The 23,804-nt window shown below is 41.6% G+C and overlaps 2 protein-coding genes across 2 annotated transcripts in view; one reads left to right on the top strand and one right to left on the bottom strand.

Moving 5' to 3' along the window:
- Positions 1–15,978, top strand: part of SDHC (succinate dehydrogenase complex subunit C) — a 47,851-nt gene extending 31,873 nt beyond the window's left edge. Inside the window, exons 5-6 of the mRNA XM_004390160.2 lie at positions 10,831–10,994; positions 15,696–15,978. Coding sequence (XP_004390217.1) covers positions 10,831–10,994; positions 15,696–15,800 — 269 coding nt within the window. The 3' untranslated portion in view covers positions 15,801–15,978. The remainder of the gene's footprint in view (positions 1–10,830; positions 10,995–15,695) is intronic.
- A 2,237-nt stretch (positions 15,979–18,215) lies between these two features.
- The window catches only part of CFAP126 (cilia and flagella associated protein 126), a 42,575-nt gene continuing 36,986 nt past the window's right edge, over positions 18,216–23,804 (bottom strand). The window contains exons 2-5 of the mRNA XM_023725132.1: positions 20,930–20,992; positions 20,655–20,735; positions 19,981–20,157; positions 18,216–18,628 (exon numbers count right to left, since the gene is read on the bottom strand). Coding sequence (XP_023580900.1) covers positions 18,308–18,628; positions 19,981–20,157; positions 20,655–20,735; positions 20,930–20,992 — 642 coding nt within the window. The 3' untranslated portion in view covers positions 18,216–18,307. The remainder of the gene's footprint in view (positions 18,629–19,980; positions 20,158–20,654; positions 20,736–20,929; positions 20,993–23,804) is intronic.

Here is a 23,804-nt window from a genome sequence, read left to right as displayed (position 1 = left end):
TGTGACATTCATAGGAGAAGCAAAGACTGAAGAAACTGCTGTTAACAACACAGGATTTCCATCAGTTTTGACTCCGTGGTCAGTTATGTGAGAGTAGGTGGTGTTACCCTAGGATGAGGCAACCCATATCAGAGTCGGGTCTTCTCGAGGTGAGGTTGCTGTGAGTAGTTGTTCCTGGGACTCACCTGTTGGCCTGGTGTTCCATTTGGGGCATAGATCAGGGCTGAATGTGCCCTGATAGCTAAGGCATGTGTGGCTATTGAGATTTTAGAGCTTCATGTTTGCACTGAAATGCAAAGGATACTCAAGGGGCTCCTGCAGTCTTCTAGCTTTGTATCTGTCCAGACTGTCAAAGATCCTTGAACCCCTTTAGGTCATATCATCTTCCCACACCTTCTCAGACTCTCTCAGTTCACAGCTTCTCAGTGTCTTTAAAAATTTCTTTCATGGTGTCCTTAAGCCAAAAGAAAAACCTGACAGTTTTATTTATTAAGTAGTTAGATCCAAATAATTTCTTAAGTATTTATGTCCTAACAATTTAGAAGCCATTTGAAAGAAATCGTCCATGTAAATTGAAATTTTTTTATTTAATTCTTAAATAACCACGATTACTTACTAATGGGTTGTACGTACTTTTTGGACACTGCACAATTTCTTAACCTTGGAAATCAGATTGAATACTGTCACCCTCATTTTCTATTCTACATGATACTTGCTTTTTGTTGAAAACTCAGCTTTGGAAAGATACGATCATTGAAAGAAATCTTAACAAGATCTAATATTGAAACTCTGAACTATCTCGAATTAGTATTCCATGTTGTGTTCAACACATGTTGAGTATTCCTGTGTTTCCCTTCAATGTTTCAAATATCCTGTAGCACCCTGTGAGTTTGCTGTGGTACCCCAGGGCACTGTGGTACATAGTTTAGGAACCATACTTTTAGGCTGTAAAGCAGTGATCTCAAACCTGCTGGATCAGGGTGTGTGGGAACTGTGATCTGGGTGCTCTTTTTTCCTTCCCCAAAAGATTTTTTGGTGATTCTGGGAAAATCAATGGCCTCTTCTAATTTGAGTTCCATATCTAAGCCACACTTGATTTGTCAGTCATTGATGATCAGTAGCTACTGAGATGTAACAAATAGTATAGCCCTGCCAGACATTACAGTATCCTATACTTTGTCTCCCGCATAGGGAAATGGCCTCCCAAAGTTCATAATGTTACAGCACTGTAACCATAGCCTGTAGATAAAAAGTTAGGGGAAAAGGGATTATTCTCTTCCAGACGGTCAAATTGTAAATAGCAAACAAAATAGATAATTGTTTGTCCAGTGGAATCTGTTACTTGCTGATCAGAATTTAATCAAAGTTCATCCTGGTACTTGATCATAAGGAACCTTTGACGATTTTGAATGCTTTGAATATTGCCTCCGGCTTTCTGGAAGAAGAAGGAATAGACTAAGTACAGAGATGAGGTTGGCAGAATTAGAATAGGAAATAGAAATATAGAAAATATAGTGATAATAACACCTTATATTTTACATAGTGCTTAGACATTTTAGTTTCACATACATGATATCATTTTACTTTTACAACATTACAGCAGATATTATTTCCATTTTTTGGACGAGGATACAGACTCTGAAAAGCTGAGTGAGGTTGAGCATAGGTAATAGTAGAGGCAGAATTGTCTTTCAGAGTCCTGTCAGACATCCCAGCCTTTATCAGTCTTGTGTTCTTATCATTATAAATCTCATTCTTTCCATTCTTTTCTTTCTTGTGCCTAGCTGAGCTGTTTAGTGTATCCAGGATTATCTATAGATTGTCTGCTGATTGACCCAGGGAAGTGCTCTGAAATGTGTTCAGAAGATCTTGAAGTGAAGATTTGGAGGACCTAGTTGAGTGTGGGGAGGAGCAGGACATGGGATATGCCTAAGTAGTTGGTGTTACAGTCAATTTTTTTTTTTAACAAAAAGCACTTTTTTTAATAGTCTTTCACTTAACTTATGCTTCCTTTTTTCCTGTGTCCTTTTCTGCCCCCTCTAATCAGTTGCATTTTATACCTTTCTTTATACTGTGCAGTTTGAAGGGACATAAGAGGAAGATTAGCTGACTGCCCAGTCAGTTACTCTCAGGTAGCAGTAAGTATCTTCCTGTGGCTGTGCAGTTCAGTATCTGGTCCTCAGCTTTGTTGGCCAAGAAATGTGATTTTGTTAGTTTATTCAGTACTTATCCAGCTCTAGGGACCAGAATGTCAGTTTATCAATTTACTGTGAGAAAGGTAATTTAAATATCCGATACTCTGTTTCCTGATGTGTGCATTCTCTTCCTACAGGCAAATCTATGTGGGATGCTACATTATAATTATAAGATTGTCTGGTGAGCAGGCAGTCAAAGCAAGAGGAATTAGTTGAATGATCTTAATAGCTAGTGTCATTGAGCATATGATTCATCTCCACTCTAGAGATGTTGTTGCTGCATGGACTAGATATTGCTATACCTAGCTTAAGACATTTTTTTCCTCTGGATAATGCTAAGGACTTACTGCCTAATTTTTCCTGGTGTACCTACTTTTTATAGGTGCTATGCAGATCAACTCCCTCATGATAACATGTTTTGTTCTGTTTTAATAGAATAATACAAAGTATTAGATGTAGGCTTTCTTGGTTAAAAATCACAATTCCAAACATGTCACCTTGATTTCACTGATAGAATTTTGGGTGCTTTCTATTAATAGATAAACTCATGGTTTATGTCATTTTTACAAATATCTGATATCATTCATTACTTTTTGTGTTTTCCCAGTTTCATTCTCAAAGGGAAACCTTAACATCAGTTTGGGTGTTACTTCCGTGTTGTCCACATTGACTACTTTGGAATTGTTGTTGTTAGGTGCCGTCAAATCAGTTCCAACTCATAGCAACCCTGTAAACAACAGAACGAAACACTGCCCAGTTCTGCACCATCCTCAACAATTGTTGCTATGCTTGAGCCCATTGTTGCAGCCACTGTGTCAGTCCTCCTCATTGAGGGTCTTCCTGTTTTTCACTGACTATCTACTTTACCAAGCATGATGTCCTCCAGGGACAGATCCCTTCTGATAACATGTCCAAAGTATGTGAGACATAGTCTCGCCATCCTTACCTGTAAGGAGCATTCGGTTGTACTTCCTCCAAGACAGATTTGTTCGTTCTTTTGGTAGTCCATGGTATATTCAATATTCTTTGCTGGCACCACAATTCAAAGGCATCAATTCTCCTTCAGTCTTCCTTATTTATTGCCCAGCTTTTGCGTGCATATGAGGTGATTGAAAACACTCTGGCTTGAGTCAGGCACACCTTAGTCCTCAAGGTGACATCTTTGCTTTTCAAGACTTTAAAGAGGTCTTCTGCAGCCAATTTGCCCAATGCAATGCGTCTTTTGATTTCTTGACTGCTGCTTCCATGGGTGTTGATTGTGGATCCAAGTAAAATGAAATCCTTGACAACCTCAGTCTTTGCTCCGTTTATCATGATGTTGTTTATGGGTCCAGTTGTGAGGATTTTGGTTTTCTTTATGTTGAGGTGTAATCCATACTGAAGGCTGTGGTCTTTGATCTTCATCAGTAAGTGCTTCAAGTCCTCTTGACTTTCAGCAAGCAAGGTTGTGTCATCTGCATAACGCAGGTTGTTAATGAGTCTTCCTTCAATCCTGATGCCCCATTTTTCTTCATATAGTCCAGCTTCTTCGATTATTTGCTCAGCATACAGATTGAATAGATATGGTGACAAGATACAATCCCAACGCATACCTTTCCTGACCAAACCAAGCAGTATATCCTTGTTCTGTTTGAACGACTGCCTCTTGATCCATGTACACATTCCTCATCAGCACAATTAAATGTTCCGGAACTCCCGTTCTCCACAATGTTATCCATAATTTTTTATGATCCACACAGTTGAATGCCTTAGCATAGCCAATAAAACATAGGTAAACATTTTTTCTGGTATTCTCTGCTTTCAGCCAGGATCCATCTGACATCAGCAATGATATCCCTGGTTCCACATCCTCTTCTGAATCCTGCTTGAATTTCTGGCAGTTCCCTGTTGATGTACTGCTGTAGCTGCTTTTGAATGATCTTCAGCAAAATTTTGCTTGCATGTGATATTAATGATATCGTTAGATAATTTCCGCATTTGGTTGGATCACCTTTCTTGGGAATAGGCATAAATATGGATGTCTTCCAGTTGGTTGGCCAGGTAGCAGTTTTCCAAATTCCTTGGCATAAATGAGTGAACACTTCCAGTGGTGCATCCATTTATTGAAACATCTCAATTGGTATTCTGTCAATTTCTGGAGCTTTGTTTTTCACCAGTGCCTTCAGTGTAGCTTGGACTTCTTCCTTCAGTACCATCGGTTCCTGATTGTATGTTACCTCCTGAAATGGTTGCAAGTCGACCGATTTCTTTTTGGTACAGTGACTCTGTGTATTCCTTCCGTCTTCCTTTAATGCTTCCTGCCTCCTTTAATATTTTCCCTGTAGAATCCTTCAGTATTGCAACTCGAGGCTTGAATTTTTTCTTCAGTTCTTTCAGCTTGAGAAATGCCAAGTGTGTTCTCCCCTTTTTGGTGTTCTATCTCCAGGTCTTTGCACCTGTCATCATAGTACTTTACTTTGTCTTCTCGAGCTGCCCTTTGAAATCTTCTGTTCAGCTCTTTTACTTTATCATTTTTTCCTTTTGCTTTAGCTACTTGATGTTCAAGAGCAAGTTTCAGAGTCTCTTCTGACATCCATTTAGGTCTTTTCTTTCTCTCCTGTCTTTTTTAATGACCTCTTGCTTTCTTCATGTATAATGTCCTTGATGTTGTTCCACAACTCATCTGGTCTTCCGTCATTAGTGTTCAGTGCATCAAATCTGTTCTTGAGATGGTCTCTAAGTTCAGGTGGGATATACTTAAGGTTGTACTTTGGCTCTTATGGACTTGTTCTAATTTTTCTTCAGTTTCAACTTTAACTTGATGAGTAATTGATAGTCTCTTCCACAGTTGGCCCCTGGCCTTGTTCTGACTGATAATATTGAGCTTTTCCATCGTCTCTTTCCACAGACAGATGTAGTTGATTTGATTCCTGTGTATTCCATCTGGCGAGGTCCATGTGTATAGTCACTGTTTATGTTGTTGAGAAAAGGTATTTGCAATGAAGAAGTTATTGGTCTCGCAAAATTCAATCATGCAATCTCCAGCATCGTTTCTATCACCAAGGCCATATTTTCCAACTACCAATCCTTGTTTGTTTCCAACTTTCACATTCCAATCACCAGTAATTATTAGTGCATCCTGATTGCATGTTCGATCAATTTCAGACTGCAGAAGCTGGTAAAAATCTTCAGTTTCTTCATCTTTGGCCTTAGTGGTTGGTGCATAAATTTGAATAATAGTCGTATTAACTGGTCTTACTTGTAGGCATGTGGATATTATCCTATCACTGACAGCGTTATACTGCAGGATAGATCTTGAAATGTTGTTTTTGATGATGAATGCAACGCCATTCCTCTTCAAGTTGTCATTCCCGGTATAGTAGACCATATGATTGTCTGATTCAAAATGACCAATACAAGTCTGGTTCAGCTCACTAATGCCTAGGATATTGATCTTTATGCGTTCCTTTTCATTTTTGATGATTTCCAATTTTCCTACATTCATACTTTGTACATTCCACATTCCCATTATTAATGGATGTTTGCAGCTGTTTCTTCTCATTTTGAGTCATGCCACATCAGCAAATGAAGGTCCCGAAAGCTTGACTCCATCCACGTCATTAAGGTCGACTGTACTTTGAGGAGGCAGCTCTTCCCTGGTCGTAATTTGAGTGCCTTCCAGCCTGGGGGGAGCTCATCTTCCGGCACTATATCAGACAATGTTCTGCTGCTATTCATAAGGTTTTCACTGGCTAATTCTTTTCAGAAGTAGACCACCGGGTCCTTCTTCCTAGTGTGTCTTAGTCTGGAAGCTCATCTGAAACCTGTCTGCCATGGGTGGCCCTGCTGGTATTTAAATACCGGTGGCATAGCTTCCAGCATCACAGCAGCACACAAGCCCCCACAGTACGACAAACTGACGGACGCATGGGGGACTTTGGGATTAGCTGCTTTAAATGGTTCTTCCAGCTTCTGTGACACTAATTGCTACTGTTTTGACCCAGTAAACATTGAGGATCTGGTCTGTGCTGCTAACCGTGCTAAGTGCTGTGGTTACAAAGATGAATGAGTAAGTCATAGCCTTTGCTCACAAAGAGTTTATAGTCAAGTGGATTTTACTTCTGTTTCTCCTTTAACTGTACAGGTAGTCCCCGATTTACGATGTATTTGAGTTACGATGAACCACACTTATGACCGTCTTTTTTTTGTGGGGAGGGGGGTACATCTTATCGTTAGTAATGTGTTGCAGCATGTAATTTGTTGATGTTGTCATTCTCAGATGTTCACTCGCATATGTTCAATTGTATGATTTACTGTTCAAAAATTGCTGGGTTATAAAGATGCGGATAATAAAAGGCAATAATAATGAAAACTAAAACAAAGGAAGAAGTATTTGACTTATGTCAGAACTAACTTACAAAAGAGTTGTCAGAATGAAACCCCATTGTAAGTCAGGGACCACCTATACTCTTGAGTTACCCTCTCTGGACTTAAAACTTCACTTATCACTTACATGCTGATAATGCCCTAATCTGTATCTTTAAACCGGAACTCAGCTAGCTTTATATCTTTATCCAATCATTTATTGAATGTTTATTGATGTTTCTTAGGCACCTTAAACTCAAACAGAGTCTAACTTTAATCTCCCCCCCCATATCAACATTGATCCCCAGACAAATAAAAACTAAACTACATAACCTAAAAATAACCTGCTTCTGCTTCTTTGTTCCCCGTGTGGGTGAAGGGCATTATCCAGTCAGTAGCACATGCTAACACCATTCTTGACTTATCTTGTTCATCTTCTCACCCTGAAATTTTACCTCCTTTATATCATATTTGGTTTTCCCTTCTCCATTCTTCCTGTTACTATCTTAGATCAAGCTGTTTTCACTGTCTCAGTTGAAGACATGGACTAACATAGCCCCCTATTCACACTTCCTACCTTTATTCTGACTACTCTCTAATCCACCCCCCATTGCTGCCAGGTTGATCTTTTTAAAGCATGACATCTGACCATGTCACCCTCCAGTTTAAAACTCTTTAATGATTCTTCAGTCCTGTTAGGGGTGGCAGTATTTGACCCAAGTAACCGTCCCTTCATTCTGAGGTCAGAGATCATCATTCTTTCCATATAAACCTTGATATGACTTAAGAATCCTTCTCACTATAGCTTGTTAGACAATGTAAAAATGGCATGGCAGGGGCATCTGACCTCCTCTAACTTCACAAGGGGGAAAGAGAATCACCATCAGCCCAAAGCTGATTCCTGTGAGGTAAAGGTCAGACATACCTCCTTCTCTCCTACCTTTTTTCTAATTCTGACACCAGCCATCCCTTCCACAGCACTCTTTACTCTGCTGGGTTCAATAATTCGTTGCAGTGGTTACACAGAACTCACAGACCGTATTCACAGTTATGGGATTTATTAGGGAAGTGACAGGTTACAATTCAGGATCTGGAACAACTCAGGATACAGTTTGTAGATCAGGACAGCCTCTTCTCAGCCGTCCCCTCAGACAGGCCTCTCCCTGGTATCCTACTGCACCAGCAAGCCTCCTTCCCAAAGGTGCTCAGCTCTCTTGCTCCGTGGGCCAGGAGGCCCCTGCACCATCTCACGTCAGTCTCCTGGTTCTCCTGCCACTTGTTTCTTTGCCACTGCTTCTCACTGTCTTATACTGTCTCTGGTGTTACAGCTCTTTCTGTCTGTCTCTGGGGTCTAGAAGGTTCTTAGTGCAGGAACCCCAGGTCTAAAGGATGTGCTCTGCTCCCGTCTCCTTTTTTTTGGTGGTAGTAAGGCCCCCCCTCCACCTTTCTGCCTCAGGGATGGCTCATTATAAGCCTAGCGGGATGGCAAAACTGACCGATCTCCTCGTTAGGATTCCGTACACCTTCTTTGCATGGTCCTACCCCCTCAAGGGTGCCATGCTCCTTATTTGCATTATTAGCAAGCTGGCCAATCCCCTTGGTGGGCCAGAAGCACCTCATTTGCGTTGTCCCACTCAGTCATTTGGTGGGAGTTACAAGAACACGGCAAGAAAGGCCATATAAAAGCAATCCATTGCACTGTAGGCTGCCATTACTAATTGATATGGATTGGCACTGAGATGAAATCTGTTTGTCGTCCTTGACCCACACGATCAAGTTTAAACTCAATTTAGCACATAAGGCCCTTTATGATTCGAACCCTGCTTGTCTTTCTAGCCTTGGATCCTGCCACTCCCCACTTCCCTTCCCCCCACCTCTTTCCTCAAAAGTTAGCTTAAGTACACCTCTGAGCAGAGCCTTTCAGGATACTCTGCCCCTCCCACCAGATGGATTCTGATGCTTTTACTCTGTGTTCCTTAGCACTCTGTGCACAAATCTACCTGTGCTGTCACCCTGGACTGCAGATTGTCTCCCCTACTAGACTATAAAGTTTTTATTTTTAATTGTGCTTTAGGTGAAGGTTTATAGAGCAATTTTTAGTTTGTCATTAAGCAATGAGAATACTTACAATACAATAATACACATATTGTTTTGTGACATTTGTTGCCAACCCCATGACATGTCAACACTCTCCCCTTCTCGACCTTGGCTTCCCCATTTCCATTCGTCCAGCTTTCCTGTCCCCGCCTGCCTTCTCGTCCTTGCCCCTGGGCTGGTGTGCCCATTTGGGCTCGTCTGCCTGGTTGAGCTTCTAGACTGTAAACTTCTGAAGAGCAGAAACCATGAAGTTATTTTTCTCTCTCCAAAGCTTAGCACAAGTTTAGCACATAGTATGCTCTCAGTAAGTGTCTCTGCAAGATATAAAAGACTACATGTTTGCTACATTTGACAGCAGTAGAATTAGAATTGACCTCTAGAAGTTATGTTCTCTACATCCTGTTTTCCATCCCCAACTATATGAATATTTTGTATTCTTTAAGATCTTGGAAAGGATTGCTTAATCGTTTCAATAATCTTACTGTCAGGAGGTTCTGTCTAGTGTCAAATGGTCATGATTCTAATCACTCTTCCGACATAAGTAGAAATTGAGAATAAATGCTTGTTAAAATAATCCTGTATATTTTCAATAGGTATGTCCTTTCATCCTACTGTGTAGACTCACTAATTACTGATGGACATGTTTGAGAGTAGAAGCTAGGTAACAGCTATCAACGGTTGAGATTTTTTAAAGAACTTTATTGAGATATAATTCACAAACCATATACTGCACCCCTTTAAAGTGTATAAATTCAGTGGGTTTTAGTATATTTACAGAGTTGTACAACCCACCGCAATCAATTTGAGAACATTTTATCACCCTGAAAAGGAACCTCCATACCCCAGCCCCATTCCAGCCCTAGACTCCCACTAATTTACTTTCTGTCTATAAGCTTGCCTATGCTGAACACTTCATATGAATGAAATCATATAATACGTGGTCCTTTGTGACTGACTTCTTTTACTTAGCATAATGTTTTTAAGGTTCATCCGTGTTGTAGCATGTATCAGTACTTCATTCCTTTTTATGGCCTAATAATATTCTGTCATATGCATATTCCACAATTAATTTATCCATCAGTTGGGCATTTGGATTATTTTGACTATTATGAATAACACTGCTGCGAACATTCAAGTACGAGTTTTTGTGTAGATGTATGTTTCATTTCTCTTGGGTATATACCTAAGAGTGGAATTGCTGGGTATATAGTAACTCTTTGTTTAACAGTAACTGCCGTATTGTTTCCTGAAGTGACTGCACCATTTTACAGTTCTACCAGCAACGTGTGAGAGTTGCAATTTCTTGGCATTCTCACCAACACTTGTTATTATCTGTCTTTTTGATTATAGCCATCCTAGTGGATGTGAAGTGGTATTTCATTATGGTTTTGATTTGCATTTCCATAATGGCTAATGACGTTGGGCATCTTTTCATGTTCTTATTGGCCATTTGTGTATCTTCTCTGGAGAAATGTCTATTGAGATTGTTTACCCATTTTTTAGTTGGGTTGTCTTTTATTGTTAAATTGTAAGTTCTGAATACAAGTCCCTCATCAGACATATGATTGCAAATGTTTTCTCCCATTCTATGAGTTATCTTTTTACTTTCTCAGTGGAATTATTTGTAGCATAAACATTTTTTTTTTTTTGACACAAACATTTTTAATTTTAATGAAGTCCAGTTTATCTGTTTTTTTTCTTTTGTTGTTCGTGGTCTTGGTGCCATGTCTAAGAAACCATTAACTAATCCAGGGGAACAAAGATTTACTCCTACATTTTCTTCTAAGAGTTTTATAGTTTTAGGTCTTACATTTAGGATTCTGATCGATTTTGAGTCAATTTTTGTATGGGAAAGATTTAAATGATTTAAAATTTTTTCTGAGTCTTTGGACTGAATATACTGTTTTTACTTTTTCTTATTGAGATGATGATGAAGGTGCAGGGTGATCTCTAATGTGGCAGCTGAGGTTTTTACAGAGAGGGATGTTGAGAGGAGGCATAATGAGCCAAAATGTATGATAAATTTAGGAGATTAGGATCAGATCCCAAATAGCCTATCTCCCACTACCAACTTGAACGTTAGTTTAAATCTTGCGCATTTGAAAATATATCTCATGCTCTCTTAGAACCCAGTTTTCTGTGATATATTAGTTATAACTAGTGGGCAGCTATGATGGGCTTTTTTTCTCCTCAGGAGTCTCTCTTTTTGGCTTATCTGCCCTGTTGGTCCCTGGGAACTTTGAGTCTCATTTGGAACTCGTGAAGTCCCTGTGTCTGGGGCCAGCAGTGATCTACACAGCTAAGTTTGCACTCGTCTCTCCTCTCATGTATCACACCTGGAATGGGATACGACACTTGGTAAGTTAATTGTATATTTGCATATTTTCTGGCTGAAGGGAGTGGGGAGGCTGGGAGGATTATATCCTTCCTGTCTTGGTTTATTGCTATTCTTAAGGTTAGTTGTGCTGGACCTTTGCTCAGGAACCTCTTAGGGGAAAGATAAACAAGGCCCTCTGAGCATTCCTTTGCAGCCCTGCTGGTGGTATAGCTGAGCGGTGAGTGTGGGCCAGGGTCTCAGTGTAAACTTCCAGTTTTAAGAGGGACATTACTAAAAGAAACCCTAGCATAGAAGGCATACAGTCCCTCGGGGACTGGTTCCAGGCCCCTCCTCTCCCCATACCAAAATCCTGGATGCTCAAGTCCCTTATGTGAAATGGCGTAGTTTTGGCGTATAACCTGCGCACATCCTCCTGTATACTTTAAATCATCTCTAGATTACTTATAATACCTAATACAGTGTAAATGCTTTGTAAATAGTTGTTATACAGTACTGTATTGTTTAGGGAATAATGGCAAGACAAGAGGCGAACAGTGCTCAAACAGTGAGCGCTCGAGAGACTAAAGATGCAAAATGGTGGAAGGCTACAGCAGGGTATGCCTACACATCATTTCATTCCCGTGGATTCAGCATAGTGCTCACCATGCGGCAAATTCAAGATTTGCTTTTTGGAACTAAATGAATCACCCTTGTGTTTCTTGCATCTGTAAGACCCGTGTGGGGAAGCTGTGCCAACAGATCCGAAAAGGCTTCTTGGATTGTTGCTTTGTTTCGCAGCAGCAAGGTTACGTGGGGTGCCCATGTAGAAGGGGCTCCCTTGATTACCATATCTGCCGTGACCTGTGTAAGGGGCATACTCATTGCATGAACACCCTAATCACCATAAAGCCATTCCAGCATGGCTTGCATAAGCAGCACATGAGCTGCTTCCTCTGGAGTGTTCCATTGGGTAGGTTAGAGGGGGAGAGGGGCCGTTTCCCTTCTCAGTGTAGACAAATCTCACTGCAAATTTTACCAGTCCACCAGGCTGTGTAACTGGATCTTACATCATCATTCGTGACTGTTCCATAGTGGTTGTGGGTCCTGCATCAACCCAGACGTACTCTTCCATTCTGCAGCATCAAAACTAAAGACATTGCCCCTAAATTAGTCACTCTCACAAACCATTTTAATAATGATTCCTCAGGAAGCTGACCATACGAATCTACAAATTGAAGCAACTCCTTTACACTCTATACCCTGCTTTCATTAGTTTCTTGATTTTGCCCGTTCCCCTCCTGGACTACCTTCTTGGTGGCCAGTGGTCGTAGGGGTGCTTCCTGTTGTTCTGACATGATTTTTCCTTTCAGGATTGGCCCTGAGACTAGCGGTCTTAACTCCGACCAGACTGGATCTGGGCTTGGTTCAGTGCTAAAATCCACCCCTGCATTCTTTTTCCCTGCCATTGCAGCTATTACTGATAACAGAAACCAAGAGATTGTATGTCTGGCCCTTCCCTTATCACTGCTATTTCTGTTTACATCCAACTGGCTAATTCCTCAGGAGTTAGATCCACCACTCCTAATTCCCATGAGTAGCTTTTGCCTTGGGTAACTGATTACAACATAACAGCTGCTTCAATCCATGGGTGTTTTTTATCCCATCTAGAAACCAAAGGTTTCTCATTCTTCTGTTTATCCCCTTTTCCCCGAAACCACATATTCCAGCAAGTCTGGACCGTTGCAGCAAAACCCACCATTCTGATACCAAATAAATGGATAATTTCTTTTCTAAGGATTAGCACAAAGCTGGTTCCTATGAGGCGGAGGTTAAAAATGTCCCAAATGTCTGACTTTCCCAAATTGCTGTCCCACTTCATCATCTCTAACATCAGCTACTCCTTCTCCCCTTAGTACTCTCCCTCCCATCTTTGAGTTCTGTAATTCACAGCAACGTCTCACTCAGCTCACGAACCAGATCAAGGGAATGGCTCACATGGTTGTGGAGGCTGGCGAGTTCCAAATCCGTGGGTCAGGTGTCGGCTTCTCCATACCCTCGTGTCTGCAGGGACCAGCAGGTCAGACCATAGGCTGCTGGCTCACAAGGCTGCGGAAGTTGGTGAGTTAGGTCAGATGATAGGCCGTTGGCCCACAGGGATGCAAAAGCAGCAAATCCCAGAATCGGCAGGCCGCTGACTCAAGTCCCAAAAACCAGAGGTCAGACAGTGATGAACTGGTTGTAGGATCCAGATGCACAGAGAGAGAGCCCCACCAGGGCACCCACATGTATTACCTTGGATACAGGACACACCCCAGGGAACGGTATAACTTGAGTAAAGGGTGGGACTTGAGTCCCACCCCGCACTAATCCTGCCTCATTAACATATAGAGGTTAGGATTTATAACACATAAAATGGAGGATAATTATATCAGATCACAAAATGGAGGACAACCATACAGTACTGGGAATCATGGCTTAGCCAAGTTGACACATAACCCCAACCATCACGGGTTCCATATACCTTATTTTCATAGTCCCAGTCAGTCATCCTGTATGAGTCACAAAGATCATGGCTAGAAGGGCCATATTAAATAACTCATTACACCACAGGAACTTTTTTTTTTTTTTTTAATATTTTCAGTCTGCAGTTGGTTGAACCCATGGATACGTAGGGCCGACTGTATAAGACAAATACTAATTAGTACCTGTCATGTGTTAAGCACTTGTAGATGCTAGGGATTCAGTTATAAGCTAGATAAACATGGTTGCTCCTTTCAGTCAAGGATTCCTGGCAACCCAGAGCGCCTCGTCTAGCTGGAGTCAGTTATATTAATTTTTGTCATCTTGACATTGGACTGTATTAACTGTTTTTTGTTTGTTTGTTTGTTTTTAAAGCTATTGAAGAGAATGGAGCCTAGGGTATTAGGTTACCTCTGAACCTGAACCATCTTGTCAAATGGATGCTCTTGCTTTAATTTGACGTTTTATAATTTCTACATCAGAGCCTAGAGACAGGCACTTTCTGAATTTCAGTCTGATTCAGCAGACGGTTCAATGGAACCAGAAACATGAGTGACTAAACAACCTATTAAATTAAGTATATCTATTAGCTGTTCCCAGGGGCAGTGTTCAGTTTGATTTAAAATGACTTTTCACTTCCCTGAGGGGGAGAAAGTGGAGAGGGAGGGTATTTCCATTAATGCCTTCTTATTCCACAGAACAGAGCTTTCTAATGAAAATCAGCTGATCAGCTTTCTCTGTTCACATCCTGGCTCAGGCAAGGGACTTGCCATCTATTTGCTTTTGTCTCAGTATATAGGGGACAGAAGAGGGGAGGAGGTTTTGCAGAATCCCAGAACTCAGTCTAATCTTTGCCCTCCTGGTTTCTGCCTATAATGGTAATCTCTTTGTTGAGAGAAGTAAGGAACCTAAAGGCTTTTCTTAAGCCCTTAAATCTGCTTTTATTTTTTCTTCTGGCAAATACTGGCTCTGAGTGTGGGTCAGGACTTTAATCTGTTTTCTCTAACAGTCCCTCATTCTTGGCTTCTGGGCTTAATATTTGCCTTGGTAGAAGATCTAATCAGGGAGTGGAGAGTGGGATTGATGTAAGAGAGTAGGAAGTGATAGGGTCTGTGGCATCCTAGAGTATCCCCTCTACTACCACCATCCAATAAGACCTTAGGATTTATGCAACACCATACCTGTATCAGCCAAACAGCTCTTTGTGGAATCTGCTTGACTCCTAATCTGATCTAGGTAGAAGTTATTTCAGTGTTGAGATGGGGGCATCTTCTCATCTTGATTTTTTTCTGGGGTCTCTCCAACTTTTCTCTGAAATGACTTCTAATTTAGTCAGTTTTACAGTCAGATTATGGGTATATGTGTATGTTGAGGTGACCATGTGTATGGAAAGTGTGGAACTTGAAGACCTAATTTTTGCCCGAGGGGATTTTTTAGTGATTTCACGTAATAGTTACTGTCCCTAGGGCGTGGGAACTTTGGCATTGATTATGGGTGGTAGATGCGCAGCATGAATAATGCAGTTGATACCACTAAATCGTACACCTGAAAAGTGTTGGATTGCCAAGTGTTGTGTTATATATATATTTTACAACAATAAAAAAAATCCCTAGGGCACAAAAGAGTCTAGATAAGTGTTTTTAAAATTGTGGATTTTGACCCAGTGGGTATAAAATCAAGTTAGTGGGTTGCTAACAACAACAAAGTTCAGTAGAATAGAAAATGTAGAATGCAGCACACATACTGATAGTGTAAGTGTTGTTTATTATTTCATGAATGTTCTATCTACTGGATTCCAATTTAAAATATATGTCTTAGCAAATTATTTGAGACGTCTTACAGTTAAGTGTTTACCGAATTTGTTTGAACACAGAACTTTTTTTTCCTCATATAATGCCTTTCAACATTCTGAGGAACAAGATTTTGGAGGAATGTACTTTGGGAAACACTGATGTGGATATATTGTTATGGGGAAAAGTTTTATCTATTTAGCCTGGAAGCTTTTGTATATAGGGGCTGAGGATGCCTTTTCTGTCACTGGGATAAGTGGGCGGTGGGTACCATGTTGTGGGTTTTTAGAAGGATGAAGGTGGGGCATAAGGGTAGAAGTGCTTTTTCTCCGGAATTATGCTGAAACTAGGTGGAATTCCTTTCTGAGAAAGGAGCTATGAGAGTGACCAGGGCCCTGATTGCTGAAATTCTTTTTTTTTGCTTTTTTACAGATGTGGGACCTAGGAAAAGGCCTGAAGATTCCCCAGCTGTACCAGTCTGGAGTAGCTGTCTTCATTCTCACTGTGTTGTCCTCTCTAGGGCTGGCAGCCATGTGAAGAGCTGAGGTTACCAACATCTTCCTACAAATTATTACGTCGACCTTTCTTCCTGTTTGTTACTCCTATCTCCAGCCAGGGCGAAGTTCTCCTGATTTGATTAAACCCTTTTGTGCTTGCAAATCCCCTTGGAGCTCACTAATAGTAGAGAACTTAATAAAACCAAAGTAATGGAAAAGGGTCCCGTTTTCCCTTTGTTTCTAAAGATGAAATGGCTGCAAAAACTCCCTTTTCCTGCCCCCAGGTTGTAGCTTACTCTGGGCCTAGGAGCCTTTATTCTCTCTCCATACTGGGCTTTGATTTGTGCTGAGGGTCAGCTTTTGGCTCCTTCTTCCTGAGACAGTGGAAACAATGCCAGCTCTGTGGCCTCTACCCTGTGAACTGGGGGTGGGGCTTTGGGTGCCACTGCCTGTGGGTTGCTGGCTTAAAGGACAGTTCTGTTCATTGGTCAGAGCCTAGGGTCTTTAGCACCCACACATTGTGACTGAAAGAAGAGGGGGTGGGGGAAATTAGCCTGTCCCGGCTAGAGGGAGATAAAGAGGGTGAGTTGGCCCTCGGAGCAGGTGCTTTGGAGAGAGGACATACAGCTTTTGATGCAACAGGAACATCCATTGAACGTATCGTTGAACCTTATCATTGAATGTATTAAGAGTTTTTTTCTTTTCTTCGCATTTCCAGGAAAACAAGCCTCCCAATGTCATGTTCTTGTCACATATTTTTCTGAAACTGAATTAAAATACTCATTTTGTCTTTGACTCTCCTTGAAATCTAGAGAAACTGGGAGAACGCGATTGAGGGGGAGCCAATTTCCTCCCCTCCCTCTGGTCTCAAGCATTTACGCCCCCCAGTCTGACCTTTCCCAGGAGGGAAACAGTTTGTCCTGTGACTGACCACTGAAAAAATCTTCAGGGAATCAAATACAAGTAGCCAGAGATTTAAATATCATGTAGAAGCCTCAGAGAAAGAAGGAGCAAGAAAAAGGGAGTTAAGCATTTAGAGAGCTTTTGGGTTATTACAGACTCCAAATCCTGGTGGGAGCTGATTATGAACAGCCTCATGGGACTGTTCACCAATTTATGGTCCAGTGAGGGAGGCAGGGGACCAGTGGAGGTGAAAGCTGAGGGATGAGCTAAGAGTATATATGTGGAGAGACAGGAGAGCAGAGATGAGAAAGGAAGGATGGTTGAAAACCTGACAAAAATTTGCAGTTGAATGAGAGATGTTGCTGACTTTATAATCCATATAGGCCCAGTTTCTGAGTCCCTAACTCCCTTGGTAGGAGTGCTGTTTTGATAGTCTTTGGAAACTTTGGGTAACAGATCTATCTAGTCTATACCTCTGAGTTGTTGGTCATCCAGTTCAAGCCTGCAGTGGGGAGAGGTAACAGTGAGTGTAGGTAGTATCAGATGTAGAGGAGAACCTTACTTTAGCTAAGACAGCCTTCATTCTAGCTCCAGAATAGTCTTTGGTCTTAAGTAATATTCTCTTCTTCTTTTTTGCTAGACTGGATCAGGGAAATCGTTATAGCCCTGATTTAGCTTAAACCAGCTGTTGTCTCTACTTTCTGACCTCGGAGTGAGGGACAGGTGTTCATAAGAGAACACTTTGGTACTAGGACTGGGAAAGGTTTGGCAAGGGCATTAAATTTAACAGATGCAGAATGCGGTTAGTGATCAAGAGATGTTGGAGGCTGAGAAATGGGTAGGAGACTTCTTGACCTTTTGGTGGCTTCTTACCGTTCAGGTGATTGGTAGTGGGAGGGGGTGGCAGAGCTGTCATCATGTTTGTTATTCTGCCCTAAATTCCTACCTACCATCTCCCTTTGTTTTTCTTTGCTGTTCTCCTGTCCCTTCTGTATCTTCAGTTTGCAAACTATATTTGTACTTTTACTTGAGTTCTGCTTTTGTAACTCTTTCCAATTTGTTTTCCTTATACATTCTGTCATCAATTAGTTATGAAGTCTTAGACAAGGAGAGTGTCTTCTACTTTGGCTTTCCCCCACCTTTTCTTCCCCACCTTCTCCAAACACACATACACAAACTCTACTAAACAATTACACTTCTGACTTTGAAGTTGTAGTTATGCATGCTCTCCTTCTCTCCAAGGTCACTTCCCTTTACTGAGGTTGGGACAGATATCCTAGAAAACGGGAACCTTTCCTTTTCAAAGTTGGAGCTCAAGCCCGGGATGAAGGAGGGGTGGAGGTGGGGGGATTGTTCTTTGAGGTTCTACCCTTCTGCTGTGATTCAGATCAACTTCTTGGTGATCATTTCTGGAGTATAACTGACTCATTCCTTGTGGAAACCCCAAGCCATTGTCATGCTCTTCCCTACTCCATTTCCCCCTAACCTTCCTTCTCTTAGTTATGGGTTATAAGAGGCTGCCATAGCAGGCTGAGAAAATCCAGATCAGTAGAAGATTCAACAATGTTTATTTTCTGAATTTGCCTCTGCTCCCACCCCGTGATTTCCCTGTTTTCACAGTCCTGACTGGGGGTCTTGCTTACTTTACTCAGTCTCTAGACAGGTTTTCTCAGTGTGGCTGTTAGTCCCTTCTGGAGTTCCAGGTTTGCATTTTGGGACCTCGGCTAGATCAGGACCTTCCCAGTGTTCTGGCATACAGGGACTTCCAGGTGGGCTCTTAGGAGAGTTGGGTGGGCTTTGGAAAGCTGGAGTGTGACCTGCAGAGGGGTGTGGGCTTTGCAGTTGATTGGGGCAATTACAGCTTGTGGCTGGGGAGTTCGGGATTACGGTTGTACTTGCTGCTTGTTGTACAGTCTTTGTGATAGTCTTCTTCCCGAGTTTCTTCTGACTTTCTGGATCATGGGCCTGCCAGAAGTGGAGTGGAAAAGACAGTTATGTTTATGGTCAAGCCCAGATCGTTCCCAGTCCACCTCAGAATTCTAACTTACTTTCTCCACATACCACGGGCAAAAGGTCAGGTTTCAAATAAGAAGAGTTAAATTTGATTCACTTAACCTCTCCTTAAGGAGACCTGGTAGGGCAGTTGTTAAGTGCTCAGCTGCTAACTGAAAGGTCATTTGTTTCGAACCCACTAGCCCCACTCTGTGGGAGGAAAGATCTGGCAGTCTGCTCCCAAGAAGATTTAAAAAAACAAAACAAAAACTTGCTGCCATCGAGTCGATTCCAACTCATAGCGACCCTACAGGACAGAGTAGAACTGCCCCGTAGGGTTTCCAAGGAGTGCCTGGTGGATTCGAACTGCCAACCTTTTGGTTAGCAGCCATAGCTCTTTTTTTTTTTCCAAATTTTTCTTTTTTTGTTTATTGTTGTAGTTTAAGTGAACGTTTACACTTCAAGTTAGTCTCTTATACAAAAATTTATACATACATTGTTATGTGACCCTAATTGCTCTCCCTATACTGTGACAGCACACTCCTCCCTTCCACCCCTGATTTCCCATGTCCACTCAACCAGCTCCTAACCCTCTCTGCCTTCTCATCTCACCTCTGGACAGAAGCTGCCCGTTTAATCTCATGTATCTACTTGAGCTGAGAAGCACACTCTTCATGAGTATCATTTTATGCCCCACAGTCCAGTCCAATTTTTGTCTGAAGAGTTGGCCTCGGAAATTGTTTTAGTTCTGGGCTGATAGAGAATCCGGGGGGCATGCTTTCCAGGGTTCCTCCAGTCTCAGACCATTAAGTCTGGTCTTTTTACTAGAATTTGAGTTCTACACCCCACCTTTCTCCTGCTCCATCAGGGACTCTCTGTTGTGTTCCCTGTCAGGGCAGTCATTGGTGGTAGCCAGGCACCATCTAGTTGTTCTGGCCTCAGGCTGATGAAGTCTCTGGTGTACGTGGCCGTTCTGTCTCTTGAGCAGCCGTAGCTCTTAACCACTACACCACCAGGGTTTCCCCCATACAGATTATAGCCTAGGAACTCTATGGGGCAGTTGTACTCTGACATACAGGGTCAGTATGAGTCAGAATCAACTTGATGGCACACAACAACAACCTCTCCTTGATATTAGATCATTTCCTACTCTTGGGGTAAAATGTCCTTCAGTCCTCTCAGAAGGTGATTAGGGATTAGACAGGATAAGACAGTTTGTTAGAGGTCTCGCCTGCTGGGATAGTGGTGGTATAACAGTAGGTAGTTTTGAGATTGAAAAGAAATTGAGACAATAGGGTTTGGGGTTAAGTGGGAGGAATAGATACCTTGCCTAAGATTTCAGGACGTAGTCCATTGGAGGCCTTGAGCAAATCAGGATTTTTCTGTATCCATTTGGTGAGGGAGGCAGCACCAGCAATTGTACGGGAGGTCAGAGTCACCCGAGCGGGGGGTATCTTCAGAGGCATTTGCCAGGTACCTATGAAGCAACCCCAAGGATTTGCCTAAAAGGAAAAAGACAAGACTCCTCACTCCTAATAACTGACCTAATGGCAGGGCCTCTGTTCACGATTTCCAGCCCTTACCTTTGGGAATGCATGATAATGAAACGACTGAAAGCGTAATCTCCCCACTCATTCCTGTTCCCTGCCTTCACGTAGGTTCCCCTAATTTTTCTTCCCCTTCCCTCTGCCCGCTTAAACTCTGCATCCTTAGGCTCAGTTTGGCAAAGTAGTACCCACTGCATAAATATCATCATCTGAGGGCATTCTTTTTCTACAGATTATTCATCAGTTCAACGATTTCTGGTGCTAAACACAACTCTGTCCTGTTGGATAAACTGCCCATAAGTTTGTGGGCACTTGTGTTACAATGTGAAATAGATTGAACTTTGGTTTTCCAGATAGTGGCTATGGGAGATTGCAAATCTACCCCTTTGTTACCCCAGTCCTGTGCCTCAATTCTTTGCCTTTCGTAATAGCAATGGAGATGGGTACCTCACCTTGGAGCGGGGCACTGAAGGCAACAGATGACCACGATCATTGGCGATAATCTGAGTGTAGCCTTCATAGGAAGAGGTGCTCTGGGGTGGAGATGGAGGAGAATAGTGCTTGTGAGATAGAGTGCAAAGGAGGGAGAAAAGGTCTGAGGGGCTTGAATTAAGGGAGGGAGGAGAGAGAATGAGTTTATAGAAGGCTAAAAGGAGTTCTGTCCCAGGGAGTCACAGAGAGCATGACATAAAGAACAAGAAACTGGCCTTGTGGATCCACTGAATACCTCTTTTGTTGGCTTGGCAGGAGACCAGTTCTGCAGATACTTGGGTGAGAAAGCTTTTTCATACTGAGGAAAGAAAGATGAGAATTTCTATGAGGACCAAAGGCCCCAAGGCCAGGAAATGATGGCTAGGCACAGGTTTTAGATTTGAAGACCAGAGGCCTGAACAGCCATGCTAGGCTTTAACTCACTATAGAAAGGATGCCATTTGTTTGGTCTGGAAGTGCACTGTCCAATCTGATAGCCTCTAGCCGCATACGACTATGGAGCACTTCAAATGTGACTAGTCTGAAAATAGGTGCTTTTTAATTGTAAAATATACACTAGATTTTGAAGACTTAGTACCCAAAAAAAAAAAAAAAAGTAAAATATCTGATTTATACTTTTAAAAATATTGATTACATGTTAATGTTTTAGATATGCTGAGTTAAATATATTGCTTAAATTATTTTTTTTTCCATGTGGCTACTAGAAATTTTTAAATTACATTTGTGGCTCACATTATCTTCTTATTCGAGAGTGCTGGGCTAGAGCAGGGGTGAGACTATGGCCTACAGGCCATATCCATGCTGCTGCCTTTTTAGGGTGGCCTGTGAGCTAAGAATGGTTTTTATAGATAAACATTTGCAATCGATTTGATCAAAGGGAACATTAACTTCGAATCCCAATTGAGCAAAATGTTTTCTGCCCCCAAAAGAATTTCATTCTTTTCATTAGTTAACTTGTATTACCAAAAATTATACTTAGTTATTATTATGTTTTGAATTTTGTAAATAAAAATTTTATGGAAATTTGTTTTCTCTTGTTATTTAAGAACCTATATTATATCTAATTTTGCCACTTGGCCCATAAGGCCTAAAATATTTACCCTCTGGCCTTTTACAGAAAGCAGTTTGCTGACCCCTGGTCTAAACCCTACAAACTCAACCCGGAAATGACTTTGCTAGTCTGTGGGCCCTCCCTACTCTGCGGAGGTGAAATACTACCTCAGCCCACACTCAGATAAGCTATTCAGTGATCAAAATCCTATGTGAAGGGTCAGTCCAAAGGTAGATCTGGAAGGCAAAGTTAAACATTGAAGAGATGGAGAAAGAGAATTTACCTGGTTAGCACTGTAGTTAGTGGCCATGATCCTGCCACTTCTGCTGTTTACACTTGTTGCCTGGCAACCTCAGAAGGCAGCCCTTCCAGGACTAACACCCAATCCACAGGGGCTGCCTTTCCCTTCTACATAGTATTCACTTCCTTTGCTGATGCTGCCTCCATCCTTTCTCCCTGAAGTTTAGGTTCATTTTCATCTTAGAGAGGTGAGGGACAGAATAAAAAAGAGAATTAGCCGAATAGCGACCTTCTCTTTTTTTTTCTAGCATAACTTAACCTGCTTAAGAACTCTCAGGTTGTCTTTGGAGTCTTTAACCACTTTAACAAACCATGGAACCCTAAGAGCTTTCATTGGAAAGTGCGGTGAAGCCAGACACTGGGGTTTGAGTCCTTACTCTGGAATTTAGCAGCTGCATGATGTTAAACAACTGACTTCCCTTCACTGAGTTTTGTTGGCTTATTTGTACTAATAGAGCCTCCCTTTACAGGGTGAGATCAAGTGAATGAAGTGTCTAGGACGTTGGTATAGCATAGTAGGTACCCAATACTTGTAAGAGAGATCCTGTTTATAGGGCCCACTACTTTGTTTTCTCAGGCAGAATAATAAAGGAATAATGCTTAAAAGAGACAGACTCAGGTCTGTCCCAGAAGGAAAAACAGCTTGTCCTTGGTCCTTAAATGACACTTGTCTCCTCCATTACTCTCCAGAACCGTAGCGACTAAGATCACAGGTGCTTAGTATTGGCTAGGATGAGGCAGAATCAGGAGCTGGTGCAGGGAGATGAGAGAAAGCTGTAAAGTGGAAAGCTCCAGGTTTGGAGAGTTAAGTAGTGGTGCCAGGAACAAAGCTAACATTTGTAGGGCTGGAGACCCCCTCTGAGACTCATCTAAAATAGTATTATAATACCGATTGGATTGTTGGCAGAATTAATGAGAAAGTGGAACTGTGCTTTGTGAATTGTAAAGTCTATTTATATGTATGGTGTTAGGATGAAAGGAAAAAAGTTGTCCAAAGAGACAAGTGAGAACTAGAAGAGCATTATAAGGGATAATTGTCAGTCCCTCATCCGTTCTTCCCTTAGAGTCCTCATCCCAACCAACACATCAAGTATAAGAACACTCCTACTCTTGGAGAGATGGAGGTAAAAACAGCTCTTGTTTTATAGGCGCTGGCGGTTAACAGCTGGATAATGTGAGGTCTGGAAAGTGGACCCCTTTTCTTAGTCCCTGTGGTTCTAGAGAGTAATGGAGGAGACAGGAGTTATTTAAGGACCAAGGACTATTTTTGCTCTAGGATATCCATTTTAGTCCTTAAATCCACAATGATAGTTAAACAAGCATCATTTTTCTTGGAACTTCATTCTTCAGCTGGTATGTTTCCCTGTGTTTTTCTGCTAAGGATGTAGTGGTATGTGATTTCTGTATTCTTTTATTAAAAACAAACATTTTTGTTTAATTGAAAAAGTAATACACATGGGGAAAAAAGTTCAGTTTTTACAGAAAGGTGTTCAAGGAAAAGCAAATCTACATCCAACATTACACTCCCAGCTTGTACCTCAGAGGCCACCACCATTACCAGTTTTTATGTCACCTTCCAGAAATCTTCTGTGCATGTATAATTTTTTCATATATGTATATATATATTTATTGTACTTTAGATGAAGGTTTACAGAACAAATAGTTTCTTATCATTAAACAGTCAGTACACATACTGTTTTATGACATTGGTTAACAACCCCATGACATGTCAACACTCCCCCTTCTCGACCTTAGAGGA

Source organism: Trichechus manatus, unplaced genomic scaffold (genome assembly GCF_000243295.1).
Source record: "Trichechus manatus latirostris isolate Lorelei unplaced genomic scaffold, TriManLat1.0 scaffold00288, whole genome shotgun sequence".
In the NCBI taxonomy this organism is placed as follows: domain Eukaryota; kingdom Metazoa; phylum Chordata; class Mammalia; order Sirenia; family Trichechidae; genus Trichechus; species Trichechus manatus.
This window is presented reverse-complemented; position numbering and strand designations above follow the sequence as displayed.